The 27,256-nt window shown below is 37.7% G+C and overlaps 1 protein-coding gene across 2 annotated transcripts in view; it reads right to left on the bottom strand.

The window, feature by feature from the left end:
- ccser1 (coiled-coil serine rich protein 1) overlaps positions 1–27,256 on the bottom strand; it is a 260,784-nt gene that overhangs the window by 142,298 nt on the left and 91,230 nt on the right. For both annotated transcript variants that reach the window (XM_088910903.1, XM_088910902.1), the window contains exon 8: positions 11,771–11,854. In XM_088910903.1, coding sequence (XP_088767029.1) covers positions 11,771–11,854 — 84 coding nt within the window. The remainder of the gene's footprint in view (positions 1–11,770; positions 11,855–27,256) is intronic.

Genomic DNA, 27,256 nt, shown 5'->3' with positions numbered 1-27,256 from the left:
TAATCCACAAGCAGAGAGCTCATTTTAATTTTTGTGCTTAAGTGACCCAGATCTAGTTTGGATTTCAGTCTCACAACCCATCCTATGTTTCTGAGAACGCAGCAGAGAACTGGAACTAAAAGATTGTCTTTTTAGGCACTCATTGAGCTATTCAGAAACCCCAGCAGATGGCACCTTAAGAAATAACGTTGTTTTGGGGTAGTATAATACTGTAATCTTACGAGTAGAATTTGAGGTAGGAAAAAAGGAACAGAATGTATTTTATTTTTGAAATTATTGAAGCGAATTCACTGGCTTCATCACTGACGGAGTAAAAACTGGAGGACAAGCATCCCAGACCAACATTTAAACAGTAATGTTTTCACAAATTACATGCTTATCCAGATGTACGGTATTTCTACCCAAATACAGTGATGTAATATAATTCACATTACCTTGACAATTTCATTACACTCTACATTTTGACCCATATTAAAACAGCACTCCAATCTGCCAAAAGCAAATTTCAGATTTATTAACTGATGGTCAGTTTATGTTTGCTCCTAGCTTTGTTAACAAGCACAGTGGTGATTATTCTGATTTTGGAGTTTGCAATTAGCAAACTCCAAAATCAGAATTTAATACACGTCATTACTGACTAGACCACCTAGACACAGCTTGTCTTTTAGATAGGCTGTCTCAAAAGAATGTCTCAATGCATTCCACAAGAAGTGCCTACCGATTTCCCTTCTTACAATTTTCCATCTCATGTCCCCTGGTCCAATTTTCACTGCTGGCTCTTAGTAAGCCCACTGGGTTAACTTTGTCTGTACCTTTGAGAAGGATAAAAGATCAATGATAAAGCAGTTACAGAAAATGAATCACTGGATAAACACCTTATCTTAAAAGCAGAGTAGCAGGGCTTTCAGACAGTGTTCAGATTTATCTCTGAGAAATAAAACACAGCACTTTGTTGAAAAATAAAACTTTTTTCCACAGTTGGCCAATGTTGAATGTCACATCTACTTCTCAGATATTCTGATTCATAATTAGACAGGTTCACGGTGTATAGGTGAACCTCAGTAGAGCCTCTTAAAGCCTCCATTTTTTCTCATTACAATTCTTGCTTGAGGAATAGCGCTGAACTGTGGTTAGCAAATGCACACCTCCACAAAACATAGCGCAGCAACAAATATTTAGCAAGCATGTCACAGAAACAAGGTGTGAACATAACTTTCAAACAGAAGCAAAAAATGGCAAACAAATTCATTTTAATCAAAGGAGATGCAATGCATTCCCTGCGGACAGCAAGAAAGGGTCGATAAAATAGAGCACGAAGAGGAAGCTAGTGCAGCACATCACATCTGCATTATGCGTTGCTGCTCTTTCTCATATACTAAACATCAATTAGATAGTCAGAGTCCAGAATCCATCAGGTTTTCTACATCTCTTTAAGTTAGAAACAGCTTGGCCCCAAGCAAAAGGGTCACATTCGTCCTATTGAGGTTTAACTGTTTCCCGTTTATCCTTAATCTACAACCTTGTGATGTCAAAAATCTTTCAGTGATACAGTATATCATTAGGTGGGGTGGCAATTACTATACTGCAGCTACAGCAAAAGAAATGTTTCAAAGATCTAGGCTGCATCTTGGAATGGGTGGAGAAAAACAATTCACTGTAAACAAGGATACAGATTCACCAAATGGTTTAAAAAATATTAAAAAAACAGACAAGGGAACAAATCCCAGACTGAAAGCTAGGCCACACAAAGAAACACATTTCCCTACTACAGAGAAGCAGGATCCTTCATGATGTAGCTTATTGAGATCATTTTGATCAATGAGCTACAAGGAATTACTGCAAATGAGCTCAACAGGCAAAACGTCTTTCTCAAGTTTTAACCAATCTTAGGTTATTAAACATACTGCATGATATTTCTTCAAATATAATCAGGTGAATATTCTTTACTAAAAACAGAACTATGCAAGTCTTTAGAAATACATTTTTATGTAGTGTAATTTTTTATAGCTATACCTTACTATTCTTTCCATTCACAGTGAAAATACAGAGAACTCCTAGATAACTCCAGTTCCTATTTCCCTCAGGAAATTAGATGAGTGACAAGTTGTGTGTCCATCAGTGTGCTGTTTTTGGTTCAGGCCCACATGTTGTCTGTAACACCAGCTCTACATTGTGAGCACTTTCTTTCCCAAACACGTGATACTTAGTGCCATGCCAAAATATTTCTCTGCATTTCAAGTAGCTGATTCTAGAAAACCGGCGATGATATTAAATGACTTTCTGAATGTTGCTGAGAAAAAATCAAAACACAAAGTGCTGTAGCTGTATTTTTTTCTTTCTTTGTTTTCCTAGGTGATGCAAAGTCCCTGCAGTCCCCTGCTGCTAGGCAAGGGTAAAATGTCAATACCTCAGCATGGGTGGCTGCTTTTACACATAAACTATACACAGTAAGCTTCCAAGTTAAAAAAGGTTGAGGTAATATAATACTCATCTCATATTCATCATCCTCCGACCCTTCTAGCACTAGATTCACGCTGAAACACACAGGCCCTCTTATTCTTTTCAAATAAGAATAATCAATTGATGCTCCTGTGTACACTTCTGAGCATGTCTTTTGTTAGGCACCGTCGCTAGAAAAGACGTTTTTACAATAAATAACGCTTAGCTGTATCTGAATTTTTTTCATCTCCCTAAGAGCAAAGGACTCTTGTACGCATGCACACCAACTCTTTACCTTTCTCAGATCTTTCTTTCCTGCCCTCAAACGACACTGGAGAGCTGATCCCTGCATGATCTGCTAACCACTGTGAAACTCACACCCTGTTCCCTGTCCCAATTTTCCTCAATTAATTAGTTCTCATTATCATGATCAATCCAACAAATGAGCCCCGTAATTCAGAGAATAAATCTTTCGCTGTCATCAGAAACTGCACCCTGTGATTTTAAAGCAGCCGCCATTAAGCTGCTGCTAAAGAAAGCTACAGTGGATGAAAGCAATCTATAAAATTGCTGCTCACCATTTTTAAAAAGCAGTTGAGTTGGCCAGAAGACAGAGCTGTGAAGCTTTTTCACAGGAAAAAAAACAAACAAGTGGCATAGAGGAGTGTTCATCTGTCTCTAAGTCAAAATATTTTTAAAATGTTCCAGATCTTTAAGTTGCACGGCAAGTCATATTAACTTTAGCACTGAGCTTTTTTTACTCAAAAAAGGTGGAAACCTGATACTAATGAAGTTCTAACTAAACATATTCTGAAGCAGCTTTTAAAAATATTGTTTGTCCACTTATAGACAGGACAGCGACAACAAGACCTTCACAACACTGGTAGCTCCTCACAGTGAGATCAGTGTTAACTATTCATTATAATCATGAGTAATTTTTCCTGACGATTTGCGATTGCTTTGACAATACTGTAACTCATAATCAATAATGCCAGTGAAGCCTTTGTCAATCAAACTGATTACAATTCCCAGGGGAGGAAGTAACACTGACAGGTACAGTATACATTCTTGACATCAGGAAGTTTGGTCTCTTTAGGATTCACGTGTGTAATAAGAGAAGTACATGGATGGATATCTGGTTCCATTTTATTTGAAACATCTACAGTAACTCCATACCTCACTCAACAATAAACCTCAAACCCATTTTTAGATAGAGCCATCCCATTGAGCAGACACAAGAAACCTCTAGCAAACACAGAGCCAAAAGCAGTGAATGCTTGGAGTTTGCAGTAGTGTTACATGGATTTGATCTAGCCCTTTCTCAAGTGAGCAGGAATTCAGACCAATGGTATACATGGCTAATGAAGAGAAAATGTTCTGATTTTATGAATTAGTCAGCTAGCTGGTGCTTTTTTTTCCGAAGCGACTCAAAGAGACTAAGGGGGAATAGCTGCTGTGTTAGAGTCACTGACAGTAAGATTTCTGGAGTACTTGAAGACAATGCTCCTTTAACTGCATTTAAATTCTTTTGGTTAGGCTGCGGTTTGTTTTAAGTCTAAGGGATCAGAACAGTGCCTTTCTGACAATTATTCAGAGTCCCTTCATCCAAAAAGACACATGGAGGGGAAAGGGTTTTTTATTATTTTAATTAAGAATGATTTCAGAGTATTCATTTCTTTTCCTCACGTTGAAAGGAAATCATTAAAACCAAAGTACACAATTTAAAAAAACCTTTTAGTGCTCCTTTGTATTTTCCCTTAAATGTGTGCTTTGGGGGCTTGCTGCTGCCATCTACTGGAAAAGATGTGTACTTCATTTATGCTTGAACAACAAGTTCAATATCGGTTTCGAAGAGGGTTTGAAGATGAAGGAGAGATTCTTTAGACTGAGCAAGACATATTGTTGGCAACAGTGTACAAGGCTGCAGAAAGCCACTTCTTTAGTTTCACTTTAGAGCTCAGAAAAAGAAAAGCCGATTTATGTAAACCACACCCAGGAAATGTCAAAGCAAGAATCATTAACTTTTATTTCTGTTTCTGTCATTCTGTACAAGCTAACAACAGATGTGCAGGAAATGTTCCCCATCACCAAGGAGCAACCAACAGGAAGACAGAGAAAGTAGCCAGTCATTTCTGGTATTGGGGCATCATCTTATTTCTAAATGGCAAAATTGTCCATACATTGGTGCAATAATATGAACATTAACCTATTCTATGACATCCCTGGGTTATTTACTGTGAAGAAAGGCTCTATGACTTTTGTTTTTGCTCTGGAGCTGTGGCCTGGCTGACTGGCACAAGTTTCACAAAGGAGTCACATCAGTGATAGCTGTATGGTGTTGAATCAGGAAACTACGTACAGTATGTGCTTTTTCATTCTAAGATACTTGGTACAGACAATGATTCATAGGCTTTCTCTCATAAACAGCCTAATCTCCACTGCATATTTTCAAGCTGCTATTCTCTATTGGCAAAATTCAGACTATCTCATTGAAAATTTCTGAACACACAAAGTAGTTCAGATAAAATTTAAACAAAGAGCATTTTAAAACACTTCCCCTTTATTCTAATCTGGGGAGCTCCTGACACTTTTATATGTTCCTGTCACTTTTTTCCTTAAAAACCCAAAGTCATGTTACTTGGTACTCAATAAAATGTCTATATGTTGGTGTGTTTTACAGTATATCGGTAAATCAGCCATCAGGCACAAGCCTAGAGTTTTCGGAGGAAAAAAGGAAACTGTACAGCCAAACTGTTAGTTAAGAAGGCAGCAGGCAGGCCACTGTGCATAATTAATACTGATCGCGAGGCCTGCAGATGAGTCTGTGTATGAAGTCCATGTTATGAGATCTCTCCTGAATCTGGATTTCAATTTTGGACACCCAAAGAGACCGTTTTCAACACACTGCAACTACGTAAATGAATTGGTAACAGAACTGCAGGTGGCACCTCTAGTGAGACCAATTCATTTTCATTGAGGAATGCCAAAGAGACATTTCCTCTTTAATTTTAAAATATAAAAGAATCCTGAACTGCCAGCACTTTGGATCACAAAACTGGAAGGAATTGGCAACCCGAGGACAGAAAAACATTGCACCTAATCTGACTATCTATCTCTGTATCAGGGTGTTAAAGAGAGAATGCTCATTAAAATCTTTCAGTTTTCACACAGACACTACCACTCCAGAAATCCATACTCTTATCCCCCACATTACAGAGGACTTTTGTAAATGTGGGCAGATCATGATTTCATAGTTTTTTAGTTGTGTAGGATGAGAAAAACCTGCTCTAAATTGTCATCGGAGATGTTCTTTTGGTGTAACTGGTATATAAAGTCTGTAGATACTGTTGGTACTCTGACCAACTTGAGAAAGCTTCAAGCTTCTAGACATTTGCCATGTTAGAAGCTCAACGTCACACTACTGTCCTATATAGATCTCCAGCTGAAAATAAAACCAGGGCTGCTGTCAAATATGAAATGGTTCTTCATATTCATAACAACAAACGCTGGATACATCTGACAAAACTAATCATGCATGGACTCTAAAGCCTGCAATCAGATTAATTCAGCACTGTCTATTTTGGGAGTCCAACAGCTTCATATTGCTACTCCTTGCTATGACAAAAATTGAAGAATGCACCACAGTGTTTGATTTGGCCATCTGACTGTGAACTAAAAGAAAAGATAGACCCCTTTTTTCGGCGGATCCAAGGGGATATGCTTTATCATACAAACCTACACAGCCAGTTTCCATATTATTTTTAATCAGGTAATTGCAACTCCTCATCAGCATTCAGAACTATAGAGAAGACAGTTGGGACAGTTCCCCATTTTATTTCTGTTTTTCTGTTTTCTGAACTGTTTTTCTTATTTAGAAATACGCACTCTCAGAAAATTAGTGCTTTTGCATTTTTACCATACAAAATAACACAAATATCATGAAATTGTAATGCAATCAACACATAAATTGTAATATGACACCAGCTTACATACACAGCCTAAAAAATCTCCAGGGGATCCATTAATTGCTAGCATTTGAACTGCCATCAAGGTTTTATTTAAAAAATATATTTTTTTCTTTTAACCAGGATTCTGCACTCCAGTGAACCCACAGCTGAATGCCAAGTACATATCAACAGTTCCATTAACCTTATTTCCGGATTAAACAGCAAATCCAAGGGCAGCAGAGACTCAGCCTACATGAGACATCCCTGACAGTGCAGATGGTGAAGTTTTGGCCCACAGTGAGTCTCGAGACGCTGCTCACAGCGGGGCCTCCAGGCAGGTAGCAGGCACATGGTTGCTGTAATGTACTCATTCCTGAAAACTCATTATGTATATTAAAATGTCAGCTTAATGCCAATTAAAGCTGCGTGATTGGACACATGCCCACCCCAGAAACCACAGTAGGTTCTAAAACATCAGGAGACCTGAAAGTAACCACTACAGGAACTCTGCTCCTACCTTTGGACAAAACACTCTTTGCAGAAAAGGCATTACCAACTCCCTCACCTAGCCTTCCTGTAAAATGAACAGGATTCACTTTGGAGCAAAAATGTTTTGTAGAGGATTTCTGATTGCATTATGAAGACACACGTCAGAATGCTGAAGCCAGTCTAGGTGCAGTCATACTGCACATTACTTTTTTTAACTAGTGTGATCCACAGATCTATGTTAACAGCGGGATATGAGAGTACTGTCTGACCCAAGGATCCAAATTCCCACTCCCCTTTCCCGACTTTCTTGTTCATTTTGGATTATTTGGGCAATGGCAATTACTCAGTTTGCAAACATTCTCTCCAGGAGAGCAGCTGGGCTGCCCAATGGAGGATGGAAAAAGCCTCCAAAGGCCGCTGACAGAAGGAGTCATCCATACAAATAGAAACACAGAAGACTTTCAGCACGATGGAGAAGATCACAGAGGTCACCCAATGCCCCAGTGACATTGATGGACAAGCTGCACTCCATCCATCACAGACAATGAAGAGCCCTCTGGTGTGAACACGTCCCAGCTGACAGACCCACAGAATGACTATTGTTTTGTTGGTAGCAGATAAACGCACTATAATTGTCTAAGGAAAGATGTCCCTTAGATGTTATCAGAATACACTTGTGTGACCAAGACAAATGGTCAGCAATAAAATAAATACATCAAATTCCTTTCTGATCATCAAATCATGTCATCGATGACATGACATTATGGAACAAGCCAAGGTTAATTGCAAGTTGAGAAGTAGGAAGAAGAGAAGTCACAAAGTCTGGACTTTGGAGCCTCTTCTGGGTGAATAAGGCTCCGTCTGATGGAACTGATGAGGCTCCAAGCCGAAATGTTGTGTTTTTTCTTTCATTTGAAATCCCGGCACAAAATTGACTTCTGCTTTTTCGTTTGCAGCTCCCCTCTCGCACCTCTACACAGTAGAAAATATTCACGTCAGTGTTGTTCTGAAATAAAAGAAGCCAGTGCTCTAGGCGTTTGATTTCGATAGAGTGTGCACTAAACCTCCTATAGTGTTAGCAGCACAGTGCTCATATTTGGCTATAAAATTCAGTAATGATGCCACAAGATCAGTCTTTTGTTCCCTTAAATTAAAAATGCATTAAAAATGCATTACCCAAAGATATTTCTAATGTCTTGTTGACTTTTTAAAACAATTTAATCTTTTTTTAAAATAATCATTTGACATGCAACCATGCCAATTATTAAGTTGACAAAACTGCATGAAGTACATTAAATCGTACTGTAAAAAGAGCACTAAATCTTTATAATTATTTCCATGAAAATATGTATCGCTCCCAGTAACAACCAGTTAAGAACATTTTTCAGAACTGGACAAGTAAAGCAGAATGAAATGAATACCCTTGTTTCTTGCCTTCCTTATGGTCCTTCGTATACAAAACACGCTTCAACAGTCACGTTTTTTTCCGACCTGTAACTAAGTATGAGTTTTAAAATGAATACTCCTTGCATAGTTATGCAGTGTTAAAGACATTTTTTTAATCAATCCAGGTGGCCTGCCAGTATATTAAAAATAACTCATAATTTGAGGACACAAGTGGAAACTACAAGAAGCACATTAGTACTACAAACAGGAGACATTTCTTTGCCCAAAGGGTTGTGTCAATACCCAGGCTTTCAAGAAACAGCTGGATGAGATCCTTGGATCAATTAGTCACTAACTACCTAACAGGACAGATAGGCTGAACGGCCTCCTCTCATTTGCAACCTTTCTTATGTTGTAATTTCAAAAAGATCACTGGAGAGTGGGGTGGAATGAGTATGTATTTGAAGAAACTACAAATTATTGCTTTAAAATAATGAATAGAAAACTCTAAATAATATCCACATCTCAAGAGCCTTTGTGTTATGAAACATGAGCCTTAAGAGACAAAAGTGCTCTCGACTACAAATGTTCTGTATGTGAGAGTGGTAATAATAACTACAGTGCTAAGCTACTATTTTTTTTCCTCAGAGCACATCAGGAAACTCCTATAGAAGGAGGTTTGTCTTGGCTTGAGATAAAACTGTGATATGGATGGGCTGTGGGAGTCTGGAATAAGCCAACCCCGCCATGTTGTTGAAGACAATACCTCGACTTCTTTCAAGAAAATACAGGATAAGATCCTTAGATCAATTAACTACCAAATAGGTAAGGTGGGCTTCCCATCTGTAACCATTACTATGTTCTTCTTTCTTTCTGCGATAAGTGTAAGTGATAAGTAAACTAACACATTCCTTTTTTCAGAAAAGGACATACGAGGATATCATATTTTGTGTCCTTGTTTATTGAGATGAAGGAGCATTTCTTCTTGTTGGAGAAATTCAAAATGGACCTGAATGATAGACTAGAAAGATTTCTAAATTATTCTTACAACACACAACTAATGCTTTATAAATAAGCCTCAATGCATCTCTTTGTTATAAATTCAAATATTCCAATATTTTTAAGCCTAAATAATGGATTTCTCATAAAATCTGTGAACAGATGCACAGGAGGTCTGAAACCTTGGAGTGAAGTACTAAACCAAGTACAAGCGTACACCACCATTGAATGTTATCTGAAGTTACAACTTCAAAATAACAGCTTATGTGAACTATGTACATGTATATTGTGACACTTTTAAAATGACAAATGTAATTTCATCTTGCGAAGCACCAGAACATCACCATGAGGAAAGTAGAAGCATTTTGTGTTCCCTTCAATTATCAATAAACACTTTCAATAAAAAGTAATACTGGATAGCTCTGTGATAGCAGCTGAAGCTAATATTCTAAATTACACCGGCAAAGTCAAAGGAAAATATTAAAGATTATATCTCACAAGCTTTTTTTTCCCTCTGAACTGCTGGAGCAGTGCAGAAATCTAAAGCAAATCCTTGTGGCATTTTAAGGGACACTGTCACTTCTGCACACCATTTCTGTCTGATGCTGCTGGCTTCACGACTATGATAAGCCTTTCACTAAAATCCAGGCAATTAATTCCGACAGTTACAATATCAAGTTTTCTTGTAACACTAAAGTAGATAAAATCCTTGTCCTTTGCAGCCATAAGGTTTGCTACTGTTGTGTCAAGGACCAAAACAGAGTGTCTGTACTTACAAATGTCTATGTATGTGTCAGTGATCACTTATAAGATCCTGCAGTAACACATTTCTCATGAAATGGGAAGAGATTATGGAAACTCCTAATAATCATTGTCCTAATTTCACATCATCAGTAATAAACAGGCTTCTGTTTCTAACATACCACATTTAGAACAAACTTTAAAACACATACAGCACAAGTCTTTTTAAACAACATTGGGTGGTGGTGGAGGGGAGTCCCCATTACCTGTAAAGCGCTTTGAGTGGAGTGTCCAGAAAAGCGCTATATAAGTGTAAGCAATTAATTAATTAATGTGAATTTCTGACAACAGCGACAGCTGAAAGTACTGTATCACAGGGGCTATTCATGAGGAATAAGCAACTCGCAGCTTCGCTTCCAAATTAGAAAGAAGACTGCCTGATATCCATGGAAGGGGCTGCTCCGTACTCACGATGCCTCAATGCCAGGCCACTTATCCCAACCATGATTTCCGCCCTGGAGCCGAACATTCCGGACTTAACCGTATGGAAATAGGACAGGAGGGTGGGACAGTCTTGACTATCAATAACACAACAAGGCCAACTGAATAGCTCAGCTGTCTCTGGCCACTGTGGAATGTGATAGTTCACCTCAGACTAAGGCATTTTCATTAATCCTTTAAGCACGTCATCACTGTCTTCAATTAACCGCAGGCCGTTCCAACATTGGAAGGCTAAGTGGAGAGACAAGGTCACGGAAGGTAAAAACCCTCCAGGGCTCCTTGATTTCCTTGCTTATTTGTCTCTGCCTTTAGACCAGTAACCAACACTCATTAAGCAGTCTACAGTCCTCTCGTATCACAGTGATGCTTATTAATAATGAAAGAAGGCAAAACAGTTGAGTGGCACAGCACAAACAAGATCCATTTTGTTTGTTGTGTGGTGCTATGTGATAGATGGAGCAATAGAATGGAGGTTTCTGTGCATTGATAATAAGTGTCTGGTAGATCTAATTGGATTGTTTTAAAATGGGCACAATTGCCTCATTAAAACTTGAGTCAGATTCCTCTTTTGTGTGTATATATTTATATTTTATTAGATGTAGTATATTTACTACAGGAAAGTGGACATACTGTGAGCAGGGAAATAGGCAACACACAGCACAAGGGCTTTAACTTGGATAATGCGGTGTGTTTTTCACAGATATATTAAGCCCCTCATACAATGAGTTTTATATCATTTGGCCGGGCCGCTAAGTTATCGAATGAGAAGTGTAGGACTCTAACAGGGAGTATGCAGATGGACGTTTTCAACAATGCATGGAATTAGGAAGCCATGAAAAACCTGGGAAGAGGGTACACTATAGACAGGATCATGCAGAGATACACTGGGAGTGCTGGCAACATCTTCATTGTGGATTGGATGAGTAACTGGATAACAGCAGGTACCCCCATATCACCCTCCAATCCATCAGTATGCAACCCCACCACACGGATGTGTAGTCTACTGTATAGACAGCAGCTGCCTTCACCTCATTGCTTTAACTGCATGCCAGAATAAATCAGAGCCTGAGTTAAGATGATCATCCTCTATTCTGCTTGCTCACAAAGTCTTGCCTGGGAATAGCATCAGTGCTGAGTTTTGGAAGAATCCTCTTATGTTTCAGATTATGGTAAGGTTTTATAACCATGTCACGATAGCATTTTAATTAGCCAAACACTAAGTGATATGTTGTCTTCAAATTCATTCAGTATTGACTCTGACTTCTTACCAGCTCATTCCGAAGCCTGGAGATCAGTTCATCTTTTTCCTTCAACTGAAGCAGTAGTGAGGGGCTGTCATCTTTCCAGGCATCCTGCAAAATACAGCAGGAATGTTAAAACAAAATACTGAATCTCAAGAATTAATAAAGATTTATCAAAAACAAAAGGTTTTAAAGGGAGTGCTCGAAATCACCAGGCGCACAGTCATTTTGTATGAAACACATTACTGGAACTGTCTGATTATGTGAACACTACTAATGCAAACAGGCTGATTTTGTGTTTGTGGCAAGCATAGCAAAAAGCAATTTACAAACAGATTCTGTGCATCTTTCATTTTTATTCTATTTTCAATTATCTACAGCAGAGATCCTTAACATTCCAGACAGCAGAAGGTGTTATCTTCACCCAGACACTTAAAAAAGATTGTCCAAACAATTCACAGACCAGATGGAAAACTAAATGCTTGTTCTTCACTGCAAGTTAGTGGACTGCAGATTCTTTGCAATGCAGAATTGTAATGTCACACAGGAGCCAATCTGATGTAAAAAGAGGACATGACACTTCTATAATTTACAAATGAAGGAAGATAAAATACTGTATAGTATAAGTCACACTTTAACACCCACCTACATTACTAAGAAGCAAATTTGATGGTAGCAGATAATATATGTGTTTCTGTAACATAATTCTACAGAAAGGAATAAAACAGTACCTCAATAGGCCTTATTTCACTCTTCACCATACAATTACCACTGAGACTACACTGGCCCAGAGTCCCACATTTAATTCAAGAAGACTGTGCTGAATTGGATCATATATAAAGGCAAAAAATTGACTTACAATTCCCTGATCTGGCAGTCTTCTGTAGGTAAAGGAAGCTTTGTTACAAGCATTTTATATCAATATTTAAGGGCCACATGTTTCTGTTACAAACCTATAAAGCAGTAAAAAAAAAGCCTAATACCAAAAGCTCTAATAACACTGAACAGACAGGACTGCCCTGGTTGCCTGGTTCGAACCAGCTAAGAATGACTGGCACATTAGCAAGATGGACCAGACAGCAGAACGTTTTAACTTCAACCAAACACCAACTCCTTCATGGTGAAAATGGAACAGAAATGTAAAATACTATAACCATGTAACAATCACAGACACATGCCTTCCTGTTCACCTAGCGTTTATAGGACCTGTTACAGGACCTGCAGATCTGCTTGCCCTTGTCAGTGCCAATTAGAGAATCTGACAACAGCTCTGTATTAGTGTTTGCTACATGGAGATGTATACATTGAGAAACAAGGAAAGACAAGGCCAGATACACAGGGAAACACACAAACAACAAGAAGCATAAAAAATCAGCAAAACTCAGATGAGAAGAGATGTTTGGCTTAATTAGATCATTAACTTTGAGATACGGGATCAAGACCCGGCTGAAGGCAAAGGCGCAGGATACAGAGTAAGAATGAAGACACAAACAAAAAAAACTGCTTTCAAGTCGATATTTCAGCAAATTCAAATTTAACTCTTTGAAGCAAAGTACACGGCTTTGTAGTTCAAACACTGCAAATGATATCTGACTATGATCCTTAAAGAACCTAGACACAATCAAAGAATCAACCCAGGTATTTCCTGGAGGCTGTCAGTCAAAAAGCACCCACCCAGCAAGATTAAGATTAAGTCCTGAGAGGGTATAACATAATACATGCTACATAAATGCAAAAACAGGAAGTCTAATTCACACCAACCTTCACTCCCTTCACACAGGAAAATCCCATTTTTGGGAGCTCAAAGTTATTAAAAATAAATTGTTTCTAAGCTGTGCTTTGTTTAAGTAAAGAAAGTAAAAGGGATGGCCTTTTTGACAGATATCTTAACAGATGATGACCAAGAAGAACAGAGCCAGGGGATTTTTATTGACCAAACTGAACAATGCCATGGGGTATTTCATTGACCAAACAAAACAGAGACATTGGAATCTTTAATGATCAAACAGAACAGTGGCATGGAATCATTAATGATCTAACAGAACAGTGGCATGGAATCTTTAATGACCAAGTAAAGACACTCTAACATCTCATTTGAAGGATGGCATTTACTACAGCACAGTGCCTGCCATTACGATACTGAAGCATTGAACTGGAAATTCTGATTCAAAGAGCAGAGCACCTCCTACTGGTTTACCAGCACCACATACAAATAGTTGTTTTTTCTGCATGTCTTCCACACCAGTACTGACCAGGCCCAAACATTCTTAGCTTCTGAGATCTGACAAGACCAGGCTAGGAAGTGCTAACGAGATTGTCAATTACAGTATGTTAATGATGTTTTAGGAAATGTGTTAATGTGTATATCACCTCAGTTGAAAATTACAGTAAATGAATAAGCATAATATCACACCAACAGCTTATATCATGAAATTAACAAAGTATCTTCAAATATTTAGTATACAGTATATTCAAATATGTATTGTTTTTCTCTTGCTCAGATTGTCAGCAAAGTCTACAGATTTTCACTTTCTGTTAAGGCTCACACATATGCAAACAAATCCTTTTTATCTTTTAAATGACAGCTTATAAAAAATCCAATAACCAGTACAGGTAAATTCCAGCAGGAGCTGATGAATAAATAGAAAATTGAGCAGCAATGCTTGTCAAACAAGTCATTATCATCAAACAGCAAAATGTCTTGTCTTGTTGTAAATGTTCTCTGCAGTACTGTATGTGGGAAACCTGATTTACTGGAAATTGACATTGTACAATGTGCTTTCTTCATATCTGAGTGAGATTATAGCCATGCGTCAGGCTGAATAGTTACTGGCTACTGTAAATCGACAGGGAAAAAAAAGGAAAAATAATCAGAGTCTAAATCTCTTAGAGTAGAGAAAACAACCTCATAAGTCAAAAGAAGGGTGAGATGAGACCATGAAATACCTTTCTGTGAAAACTGTACATCCAGAATAAGGTCTTACCCAGCTTCACATGACATATTAATGTAAATACCGAATCAAATTACCTGACTGCTTCATCAAATAATTCAACACTTTCTAATTGGCTTCTATACTACAGTATATCTAGCTCCTTTGGCCTACAGTTGAGAGATACAAGTTTTCTATGTATAATCTACTGTTTCTCCAGCAGTGTACTGTGGCACAATGGTGTGCATTCAGATATTAGCAGGTGTGTTTGACTCACATATAACAAAAAAATAAGGAATTAAATGAATACAAAATTCACTAAAATATAAATTTTGAGGATTGACCAAAGTGCTGCACGTTTGGTGTGCACACACAAGACAGAGGCCATGCTTGAAGACTGTTTTCTAAATTTGACGGACATAACAAAAACTGAAGGCACCTGAGTGCTGCTGAATTAGAGCTTAGTATTTTCACCGTTACTATTACAAAACACTAAATACCCATGTGTGTTTTAAAATTCTTAGTATCTTTCCACAGTCTGTCATACTGGTTTTCACACAGAATCATTGAAGTGATGATTCCACATGCAGTAGCTTTTATCTTTCGCTGTCCTGACAAATGTAACGCCCAGTTTTAAAGGGACACGAGGCAATTTGCAATGGTCATCAAGCAAACCTGACAAGCAATGTCCTTCAAGCACTGTAAATGCATGAAAAAGAATGTTAATAGTACAAACTAGTCATTGCCTTTTTCAAAGGGCATGTTGTGGTTGTATGCTGTAATCTTGCTGGTTTTAAACTATTTTAAAGAACAACAAACAGACATGATGTTCACAAAAGAGAAAACAGATTGAGCTTTACAGACAACGTCGTTTCAACTGAGTTATGAGAAGCATGCTTAGCAACCTCCTCAGAACAAAGAAACCTTGTTAGAAGGAAGGTTTAAATGAGAACCTAAAGAGGGACACTTCACAAATTCCCTCTGTACAATTTCTCCTTTAGAACAGATTCCACATTTCTCTACCTCATCTGCTAAAGTTACATGAAAAATCTCAAAATTGAACAAAATATGTGTATGAGACCCCAAGGAATATGATATATATGCCATTTCATTAAATGATAAAAACCATTCCCTAAGAAAAAAAACTTAATTATAGATTAACTCAACACCCTAGTTATTCTGGCTCAGCCTGTGGTTTTGATGAAACTACTCTTTAAAGCTAGCAATATAAAGTAGATGGGGTAGCCTGAGGTCTAAGGCCTAAAGTCATTTTTGGTATGCATGAGATTCTGTTTGATGTAAATGGGTAATGAACAAAATTCTCAAAAAACAAATCAGAGATAGACTCACTGCAGTTATATGGGATATTATAATTAAAACAATTAGCAGTCTAAAATGGAAGACTGCCATTGACAAAAAACATTTCCCTTTTTTGCCAATACAATTTAGGCTTATTGCCTCTATTATCAGGCATTCAATTGAACTCATCATTTTAGGAAATAAATTGCAGGAATTCCCAATAAATGTGCTGCAGTAATAAGTTAAACTGTGGAAGCAGAAGCAGAGCACCGCAAGGCTTGTTAATAAACAATCTTCCAACTTTCTATGCTGAACACAGTGCAAAAAGTTCAGGTGGGTAGCTGCGTCAGCATGCATAGGATGCAAAGGAACAAGTAATTGGTTTATTCCATGCTGAAAAGAGAATCTTTTCAGCATGGAATAAACCAATTACACTGCAAAAAGGCCTGAAATAAGACATGTCTTCAAGTTTCTGTATAAGCTTCCAAGTTACTCTTTTTTATGTGTGCTAATCTCATTGGCAGCAGGTCAGAAAGGTATCTACCACCCAACATATCTCAGGCCAAGAAAACCATTATGAAAACATCTCCCTGCAAGCTCTGAGGACTTCAGAAAAACCCTGAGAAGCACTGGCACTGGCACGCTGCCTCCTCAACTCATTTTCTCATCTGTAGCTCTTAGGGATTTTTAAACAAGATTTTATGGCACAGATAACACTTCAAAAACTTTACTACCAAAATGTTGCCAAGAATTTTTAATTTCGTTTTCCCTTTGTTTTGCACTGCATTCACTTAGCTAAGATTACAGTTTTACTCATTAAAACCATGCCCTGATTTCACTGGAGTTGATCTCTCTGTTTGTACCATGGGTATAACACAACCTATACAAGAGTATGAATACACACCTAGAGAAGGTTAACCATAGGATTGGAAAAAAGGACATTACAGATAGGTGTGAAAGGACCACTGGGATCATCTGGCTCACTGGTTTCCCAAAACACAAAGTAGTTACTTGGAGGACACTATCAAATCAGTTCTCACAACATGCTTTGATCAGAATGCATATTTGAGATTAACAGTAGTGTTAGACAAAGCAGTAGCAAGCAACATTTACCTAAAAGAAAACCCTAGGCAATCTATCCTTTCTCTATCCACAGCTAGACTACCTCAACAGGAAACAATGTTAAATAAACTACTGCAGTCAGAAAGGGGGTACTAGGGCACACAGCTTACACACTCCTGCCAGGCTGCAGTCAGGAGAAATTGACCGTTCGCAGCAGGCTAGGAATACACAACAGCAGGTCAGCAAAGCAAAACCATGAGCACAGCTGTAGGTACATACCGGAACCCGACAGGAATACACTAAAAGAAAAGTTTTGTGCGAAGTCTTTAAAAAAATAAGCAGTCGTAAAGATCTACTGTCAACAGGCACCAAATGCCTTCCCACTATCAAAGCCACTACGCGCAAATGTCACTGCTTTGCAATATCCTATTAAAGCACTATAAATTTCTCTGAACTTTTTTCCAAACTGGGCTATGGTGAAGAAGACTTCCCTCTGAGGTCTGGATGACTGAAGTGCTGTGAATCACAGTTGACAGGAGTCTTTATTGTGCTGTTGGAGTCAAGTTGCTTATAAAAGCCAATCCAGTGACTCACATTCCCCCTGGAATTCACAACCCCTAAACCATAAAGCTCACTGCTGTAACCCAACATTGTCTTTTTAAACTTTTCCTCTCCCTAAATAATACAAGCAAGTATATCATGTACAGGGTTTCTTTTATAGTCTCTGAGGTCTCACCTTGTAAAGGTGGAGTGGTGCAATAAGAGATCACCGGTACAATACACACCTTCACACAATGTATTAATGTCATTTGAACTGCAGTCATTTTGTATCAATACCACTCACATTTAACTGTTAATCAAAAAAGAAATAAACTACTCATGTGAAACAGACCGTAAAACATAAAAGTATGTCTACTGAAATGTAAAATAAGAAACAGAAACCAGATGTACACTTCAGATATTTTGAATTGTTCTTCGTGAGTTTGATCTGTTTGATAAGAAAAAAATCATTTCCGCTTATAGATTAATGAAATATAGGAAGCATACCATTGGTACTTATCATTTCAGACTCATATGCAAAAGTCATTTATATACCAGATAAGAGAAAAAAACAAAAACACAGCTTTGTTTGTTAAGTTTCTCACTTGGGATTTGTCACTTCTTAAAAATTACTTCCTCTGCCAGAATGACATTTATTTTCACAGACAACTTGATATAGAAAATGTAACAGCACACTTCTGTACCAAAATTGATGTTAAGACAATTTAACTCTTAACAATCATAGCCACACATATCGAATAAGTGATTGTCCTAAATTCACATAGAAGAAAGTATTTCAAAATGCAGAACCACAGATGTTGAATTGGAAGAAGAATGATAAAGGTACAGGGATTATGGTCATTTTGTAACTTGAAACAAAAATGAGCAGCAGTTTGTTCTTACAGGCTGCTCTCTGTACTGAGCCTCCCTTACCCACTGTCCTACATACACTACTGATTTCAAGATTTTAGAGCATAGCCTTTGTTGCTAGATAACTTGAGCCCCCAGTCATTACTGAGGCCTGTTTCTCTTGAAAGCCAGAAACTTTACCATTTTATCCTCAAATCTGAATCCTGTCCTTGATGCACATTGCCTGCATCATTTATCAGATATGTCTCTGACAGCTATTGTCATCGTTGCCCCATGACAGTGTCTGTTCTAATTAAGCATCATTCTCATAATAACCAGGTACAAGGGCATATTAAAGCAAAGCCAGTGGCAAAATCAGTGTAAACAAGTACTGTAGATTTAACTTAGTAGGGCATTCTACAACATCACTGTGTTGCCTTTCTTCTTGAGAGGCGCTTTCACGGAGATTGCCAGTAATCTAGCTTCATCATGTCTGCTCGATCAAAAAAGAAAAGACAAAAGTGTCCCATTAATTTGGTGACAGTACAGAAGCTCTATCAAAGAATTATGTGAGATCACAAACAAATAAATAAAGGCACAGACCACAGGGGGGCACTACATTCTGTTAGAAAAGAGGCAACTGAAACAAGCTTTGAACTACTGCTATCAGCCTCTGAAGCTCACTGATTTCACCAGCAATATCTGTAGCAACAGCTGTAATAAGACTGCTGGAATGGACACTGATGCAAGCATTTGATCATTTGTAGCTACATGAATCCCAACAGCATTAGGTCAGCTGCGTCCAGGGGCACACACATGATAATAACTTTGAATGCCTTTTGCGTGTTCTGGATAATTCGTTCTCAAGTGTTAAGGACCTGTTCAATGCTCTTATGGCAGGTCTTTTTCTGGTTTTTGATGTCAATGTTAAGTTTTGGGAGATACATTTTCCATTGAATTACACTGGTCCTGCGAGACATCATCAAATGTCAGCCTCTTCAGTTCTTTCTGTTCCAGCTTCGAGAAGATTTCAATGGTCCAGTCAGAATGTAACTACAGCAATATTTTTTTAGAAATTATAAAGAACTTTGGGATGCATTCGAAAGCAAAGTACAATATGCAATACCATTTTATTATAATTATTAGCATGAAACTGTGTTCTTTCCAGTTTCAAAATTCTTCAGTAAGCCATAGTGAATCAAGTGTCGAATAATTATCTTATACTCAATATTGACAATGAACTCTAAACAGACGTTCAGAACACATTCATCAAATTAGAGCATGTAACCAGAAACAAGCTGCCTCTTCTAATTACTGTAATTTCATAGGCTAAAACTGTAAGTCTGGCATCAAAGACATTCACAGGAATGACATTTCACTGATAAGTGAGCACTTTAATTTTACCATACATAATGCAGGATGTAAAGATGTATTGAAACCAGTTATTGTGTGTTTTAGATCTGTGCTCAACAAAGTCAGAAGACTTTACTGGAGCTATCATCTGACTTTCAAATACTGCAAACTAGGAAATAAGGACGAAGTAAAAGACCAGTTTGTACTTAATAATAGTGTCAAACCCTGATGGTATCACAATATATGCAGATAAATGGACACACCTCCTGCCAAAAAGCTAGAATAATCCCAAAATTCTTTTAAATAATCTCTTAAATCTGATGTCTTATTCAGAAAATGCACTTGAAGAAATCAGAACATCTAAAACTTAAATGGAAGTGGACAGATCACATATTTGCTGTGTCTTTTAAATGCATTTCAACTACTGAAAGTTTTGTTCTGTAGGTCATCCATTTATGAACCTGAAGCACAAATCCAAATTTTAAATGGATCAATAGAAGATGAAAACTTGACTGTCCCAAAAATGACTCACCTGAATTTCTCTGCTCAGTATTTAATGAAATAGAGAATTTCCAAAACAACAATTGGAAGGTATTGAAATCTGTCCCAAATCCATTTCTATATAGATCCAACAGCACAAAACACATACTGTATACAGTATATCACAGAGCCCACTAAGGGCTGTCTGAATGAATACGGTTTAAGAGATGTATGGTATCTACATAAGGCTAATGAGTGAGATTATATATAAAATTCACCAGTTTAGATCAGTCTCACAGAACTCAGCATGAACAGAGCACTGATACTTGTTCAAAAAATAGAACAGACATCTCATTATGTATGAGTCACCCTATATCCCTCATAAATGCAGATCATTAAATGAAACAACAGTGAAAAAAACTAGAAAAAAACCTTCCAGACCTAATTCATCCTGACTAAACAGGATTTAATTAAATAAGACAGCCATCAGATTATACTAGACATTTAAAAATGGTAAAAAACAATAGTGCTATAGTCGCTTCAGTTGTTCAGAAGGACACTGAAGTGGTAAATTGGACATATTTATTAAGTTTTAGAAAAATTTGGATTTGATGAATATGCTATATCAGTTGGATTAAAATCCTATATACTGTATTTCCCCATCTGCCTCAATTATTGCCAAAGGAATAATCTCAACAGAATTTAAGTTATTCAGAAGGAAGAGACAGGGCTGCCTATTATCTCACATTCTTTTTTCATTGCTATTCATTGTGTATTATTGCTTTTGCTAAATAAAAATATACATGTATATTAGGAGTAATAGCTAGAAACATTGACAATAAAAACAATACCATATTAGCCTGTTACATACCATATTAGCCTGTTTATCCAGCATTCCCATAACTCTTCATTCCCTTAGATCTAATTTACAACTATGGTCTTATCCCAGATAAAAAGGTTAACTGGTCCAAATATGAAATTGTGCCCTTAAACCATTTTATTCAGGATGACTTGCATTAAGCTGTCTCTCTAATATGGGCTTCAAACGGTATCCAATAGCTTGGATTTTCTGATCTGTTTAAAATAAAGCACCTTCTACTCCTCATACACTGGAGAGTAAAAAAAATGGAAATCTCTCCTTCTCTCTTTTCATGTGCCAGGCAACTGAGCAAAATCCAGAATAATTTTCACTTATTCTAGTTTATCTTACAATCAAGTGGCCCAGTAATCTTAACCAAAACATTTACTGACAAGAAGTTTTAAAATACAGTTTTTAAAGTTTTCTTTGAAATTTAAAAAATTCAGTGTGCGAGTTGTTACATGCCGACAACTTACAGTACAGAACTGAAAAAAGACATTCTAGTTTCAATAAATAACAGATATCTTTTTTGTTATAAATAGAACATGTTAAAAGTTCAGAAAAATACAAAAATTCAGAAAAACTACTATGACAAAACTAATTCCTGCAGTCTACAATAACCCTGATTTTATAACCACTGTAGAGCAGATAAAGCATTTGACTTTGGTGGAAGCCCAAGGAAACACAGTTAAGTCACTAATCATATTTTTGTGTAACATAAAATTAAAAAGATTTATCAAAATGCAATGCTATTTCTGATTTTCAAGAATTTGCATTATAATTAGCTATGATTTATATATGTATTACCGAACATCCAATGGATGTCCTGACCTCATGCTTGTCTATTTCATCTTGAGGGTTATATCAACCTCTCTCCTCCCGATGAAAAGTTTCATTTTCCTCATAAAACTATTTACAGTACCTCCTTTTCACTTCTCTGTTTTGTCATCTTACTATAAAAAGTATCACTAAGATTCAAGGTAAGGTAAATTGTATAAATATCTACTGTACATAAATAAAAAATGTGGCTCACATTGGTTATAAGGCTTTCTGTGAAATCATATTTTCTTTGTAGTCACAGCTCTTTAATCATATAAGTTATTCATGAACATTTCCCGAAATAATTAATGCTGAACTCAAAGCCAATTATTCTATGTCTTAAAAAGAAGTTATAATTGTAATGCAAATGCAAAAGTCTAACATACAATATAAATCTGTTATGTTGTTGGCCTTGGTCAGTTTAGTAAAGCCAGAGGACTGACTTGAAAAGTTACTGTTTTAGATCCAGGTTCACTTTAATCCATGATCCAAAATGTATTTAACAGAATGGGATCAACACCCAGGCAATTAATTGAGCATGGGACATTTATTGTGTAAGTAATAAGATATTATGTCATATCGCACATACACAAATAAATTCTATCCCATTAGTCAGATGTTCAGATGTCAAGTACTGTATTTTATTCCATTTTATCTTTATTGATCAGACGTTAGGTTATAGTGGCAGTATTCCAAATTATGTTTAATATTACTGACACCAATAAACCAAAAGCTGTACAAGGCAGTCAAATTACCCTTTAATAATATCTCCAGGAGGCCACCAATATTTGACTTTAGCAATGTAAAATTACTAAAGTTTCAATTTTACAGCATCCAGCGCAGTAACACTTTCACCAAGCCCAACTCTGACACCAGTAAAGCAGCTTCTTGGTTTATTGAGGGGGGAATGACTACCTCATCTGTTTGACCCTGCCTCATACAATGCAGCTTAATTCCATAAATATGAGTCAAGACTCTTTCCACACTGGTGTTACTGGGGTTTATCTGTATCCTCTGACCTACAATAAAATTAGGAAACAAATAAACCAATTCTCTTCTTTGAAGTCCTGTTACATAAATTATTTCTACAGAAAAACTACAGAAAACCTCAACACATGATAAGACATGCACATGTGATAAGGAAATGGTGAAGGAAGTGGTACTGTGCTTTGAGACTTGCTGTCTTTTAATGCAGGTTTCAAGGACAAATGAGGGTATTGCATAACAGGCCCCTAAGACAGAATGGAGAGGTAGTGAAAGTACATTAAAGAACTGAAGACAGGCCCTTAGTACATGAATACAAAGAATGTCAAACCTGTCTTCCATTGCTGAAATTATGGTAGCTATCAGAACAATTCCCAATATGGATGTGGTTAAATTTCAGCCAGGCTTTTGAAAGGACTTGACAGCTGTTTTACAAGCGATAAAAGCAAAGAGCTCCAAGACAGGTGACTTTCAACAACATTTTGATTTACAACTTTAATTTTGTAACTCCAGCAACTTGTCTCAATCCTCCCCAAAAACACAACAACCTGAGGAATGTATGGATCAATAACAATAACAAGTCTGTCTCACACTCATCCAAGGCACTGCCCTGAAATGAGAACTTCAATAATACTAGAGGTAGTATCAGAATGTGGGGGACTTTCTCAGGGGTGATTTTGTACAGCATAACATTCCTTGACAGGAGTTTACTGATTGGAAATTAGAAAATACTGCTCATCTCAGTTCTGTGAACGGATCTGATTTTCAATGACAGCTTCACGATCTGATCTGAGCTGTAGATATCTTTTAAGGAAGTGTCCTGAATTTAAATCCCGACAAATCTCATTATTTTGAAGGGGCTGTTGCAAGATTATACATATATGACACATTTTAACGGCGACATGTTCTGCAAACGTTAAAAGGGAGAAAATGTTTAAGAAGCGGTCCTGCTATCATTGCTGTTGGCCTTAAAAAAGATTCCAAAGTTGTTAAATATACCTTGTACTCAGGTTAACGGGGCTTTATAAATAGAAGAGGAGAACAAAAGGTTGACAGGCCGAGAGGATGAATGAGATCGGCACTGCACTCCTACCTTTTTCTTTCCATGGAGTGATGATGGTCCGCTATCATTACCCAAACTGCTGTCGGGTCTCACCGTGGGAATTATGCTCTACAGGCACTAATTATAAAAGGCGGGGATAACAAATGTGCAGGAAAAAGAAGTTTTGCCTAAAGTAGGACAAGAAATGACACGGTTCGGTCTCAGTTGGATTCCAGCTTATTTTTAAAACAGGTTTTCTAGAACGGCGGGGCAGAATCCAATCCCTTGTCATCCAGCACAATGTCAGCCGCACCGCATCCTGTTCCGAGCTCGTCTCTGCGTCTGTTTACAGCCGCCCTGGAAAAATCAAATGATAACACTGCTGCCTCCCTGCAAGTCATCTAGGTCAGCTTCTAAGATTTCCTTGCATCCTCAGTAAGGAGGCCATCCTCAGACCTACTTTCTGCTATTTTCAGCAAAGCTTTCGCCCCGACACTTATTCCTTTACCAGATGTGCTCGAACGCTCACATGGAGAGTGAAGCGCTTTTCCAAGAAAAGTTTAAAAAGTTTCTTTAACTTACCAAACACGAGCTGAAGCAGCAAACCTCTGAATGCAAAGCATGGGTCATGGACCCTTAAATGCTGTTCTGCTTTATTTTTCTGTTGCCTAAAAAAAGGTGGCAAGTGCGGAACAGAGTCAAAGGGTGCTGGTCACCTGACCGGGGGGGGGGGGGGGGTCGCGATTTCAAGCCCCAGGTGAGGTATTGCTGCTGTACCTCTAAGCAAAGGTCTGTACCATAGCTCCTCTAGCACACCTAACTGTATGAATGAATATGAAAATTGATGTATAAAAAACAAAGGTAATCGTAAGTTGCTATTAAAACAAAAACATCAACATTAGAAGGAATTAGAAGGACAAGTCCAGTGTTTGTTTACCCATAGAAGTGCTGTCCATCTTTCTCTCTCCCAGCTGACATAAGGATATTACATTTCTGTTCTGTAAAAAATGAATGGGGGCTGCAGCAATCCATCTTGAGGAGGAACATGGGAATTCATCATGCTCAAATTGCTTTTGTTCTACAAAGAAGGGCACGGCCTCGTTTTCCAGACACGTCAACATTTGTACAAAGTAGTCAAAGTTTGACTATGAGATACATGTGCGAGGCAATCTTTTTCCCCCACACTCTAGGAATCTCAGTAGTAAAGTTCTTTTAAACTATGAAAGTTTCAGAGACAAACCCTCAGGTCCTAAAATTACTAAAGGGATTACTAAAGAGTTCTGGTTTTGTGGGAATGGGCTTAATTTCTTGAAGCAGATCAGAGGGATTTGTAGCTGTGGTACTTGTCACATTCACTCAGAAAGTACTATATAAATACAGCAGCAGTCACCGAAAATGACTTATAGTAAGTGTTACATGCAGCGATATTAAAATGGAAAATTATACATTTTCTGACACTCTTCCAAGTACTGAATACAAAACACCCTGACGTGAGTGGCTGCGCTTTCTGTGTTAATTGAAATAAGCAGGAACTTGACTTCTTTCTTCCTGAAGACACGCTGCTGATGGGTAAATAATTATGAACTCAGGGCATCATGTCACTTTATAAATATGCATGATACTTTTCATAAATGAATTTTCATAAGCTCTATATCAGTACAGCTGTGAGATGCTCATTAAATATAAATTCCACATTTGTCTTTCTAGGTTGCGTGTTTGTTGTCATCGTCCTTGAGTCAGGTAAAAAAAGATCTCTGCAATATACTGATGACACAAACAAACATGAAGGGGGAGGAGGAGGTGAAAAAGCAAAGGAAATAATAACTGGAGCACTGCTGAAATAGATATAGCTATAGTGTTTAATATCGTATACAGTATACTGTACAGTACCATACAAAGGGGCTTCGAATGCAGATGCTAATAAAAATTGCCACCACTCAGACAGACATCAACATAGGTGCGATGGATTTATCAGATGGACCAAGTTCACTTGCAACCCATGAATCACTCAAGCATCATGATGTCTACCCTACTAGATTTACAGACATGCACAAAACCCTGGCAAAGACATTTAAAGATTCACTAAGAGGAGCTGAGCTGGCAGTCTGGAAAGTTTCAAATACAATTTAAAGATCTAAGATGTAGGAGAAAAAAAACATCCTTCCGTTCTCAAACATCCATCCATTATCGAACATATATCCATCCAATGTGAAAACTCCACCCATTCATTATCAGAATGTTGCTTATTCCTGGTGGAGGTCACAGAAATCAGGAGCTCATCCAGGTAGCTCAGGGCACAGGGAGGGACAGCCCCGGGAGAGAATACCAGTATATCGCAACTAAGCAAACAAGTGTAATCAGTTTTTCACTACAGGTAAAGCAATCAGTATAAAATTAGGTCTGTTAAGTTCACCTCCACTTACATTTTTATTACAAGAAGTAGCAGTTTTATTCTAGTGCAATTACTGTTTGTCTGAGTTTGGATATTTGGAGCAGAAAGAAACATTTTATTATACACAGGCAAACTGAATCATAGGTTTAAATTCTGCTCACAGCAGTCCAGCTTAAAACTCTTAAATCTTCCTGCACTAAGAACCTTCAGCAGTAACAACACCGCTGTAAATGAAAAGTTCTCCTCTTTACCATTTTACTCCTCTATGACCCTTTTTGTTCATTATCCTTAAAGCATAAGACTGTCTGAGAATCTATCATGAAATCTACAGTAAATGGTAAGATTGAGATTTTTCGCATGGCAATGTACAGTTAAAGTGCACCATGAATGAAGCCATGTTGTTCAAAGCTACCACCTTAGCATTATAAAGAAAAACTGGATGAGACTGTCAGTTCACTTAGAAACTAGTAATCAAACAAGCCAGAAGGGCAGAATGGCCTCTTCTCATTAACCTTTATTTTAAGTTCTTTAAGCATATATGTGTGGTACTTGCGTCCCTGCCTTGTGGTCAGGCTATTTTGAAAAGCCCTGACAAACCATGGTTCTGATACACTTTAAAACTGAAAGCAGTGACCTCATGACCACCCATGAACAGTGACGTCCCCATGGGATGAGCTGATATTTTCCCAAAAGAGCAAGTTTTCCCAAAGAGAAACTCGAAGCACAATCACCTTCTGGCCCACCTCCCAGACCTAAGTGCCTGCGAAAGTTCTGGCCACGCAGCTTGAGAACGAGCTCAGGCTGACAAGGAAAAATAACAATATTTGCAACCTAAATCATATACAGTACAAACAGCATTCCCAAGGCAGCCAGTGGCTGTGGTACAATGACAGTACATGTGATT

This window comes from Atractosteus spatula, chromosome 3, assembly GCF_055471065.1.
Source record: "Atractosteus spatula isolate fAtrSpa1 chromosome 3, fAtrSpa1.hap1, whole genome shotgun sequence".
Classification (NCBI taxonomy): Eukaryota; Metazoa; Chordata; class Actinopteri; order Semionotiformes; family Lepisosteidae; genus Atractosteus; species Atractosteus spatula.
Note: the sequence above shows the minus strand (reverse complement) of the source record. Positions and strands in the feature narration are given on the sequence as shown.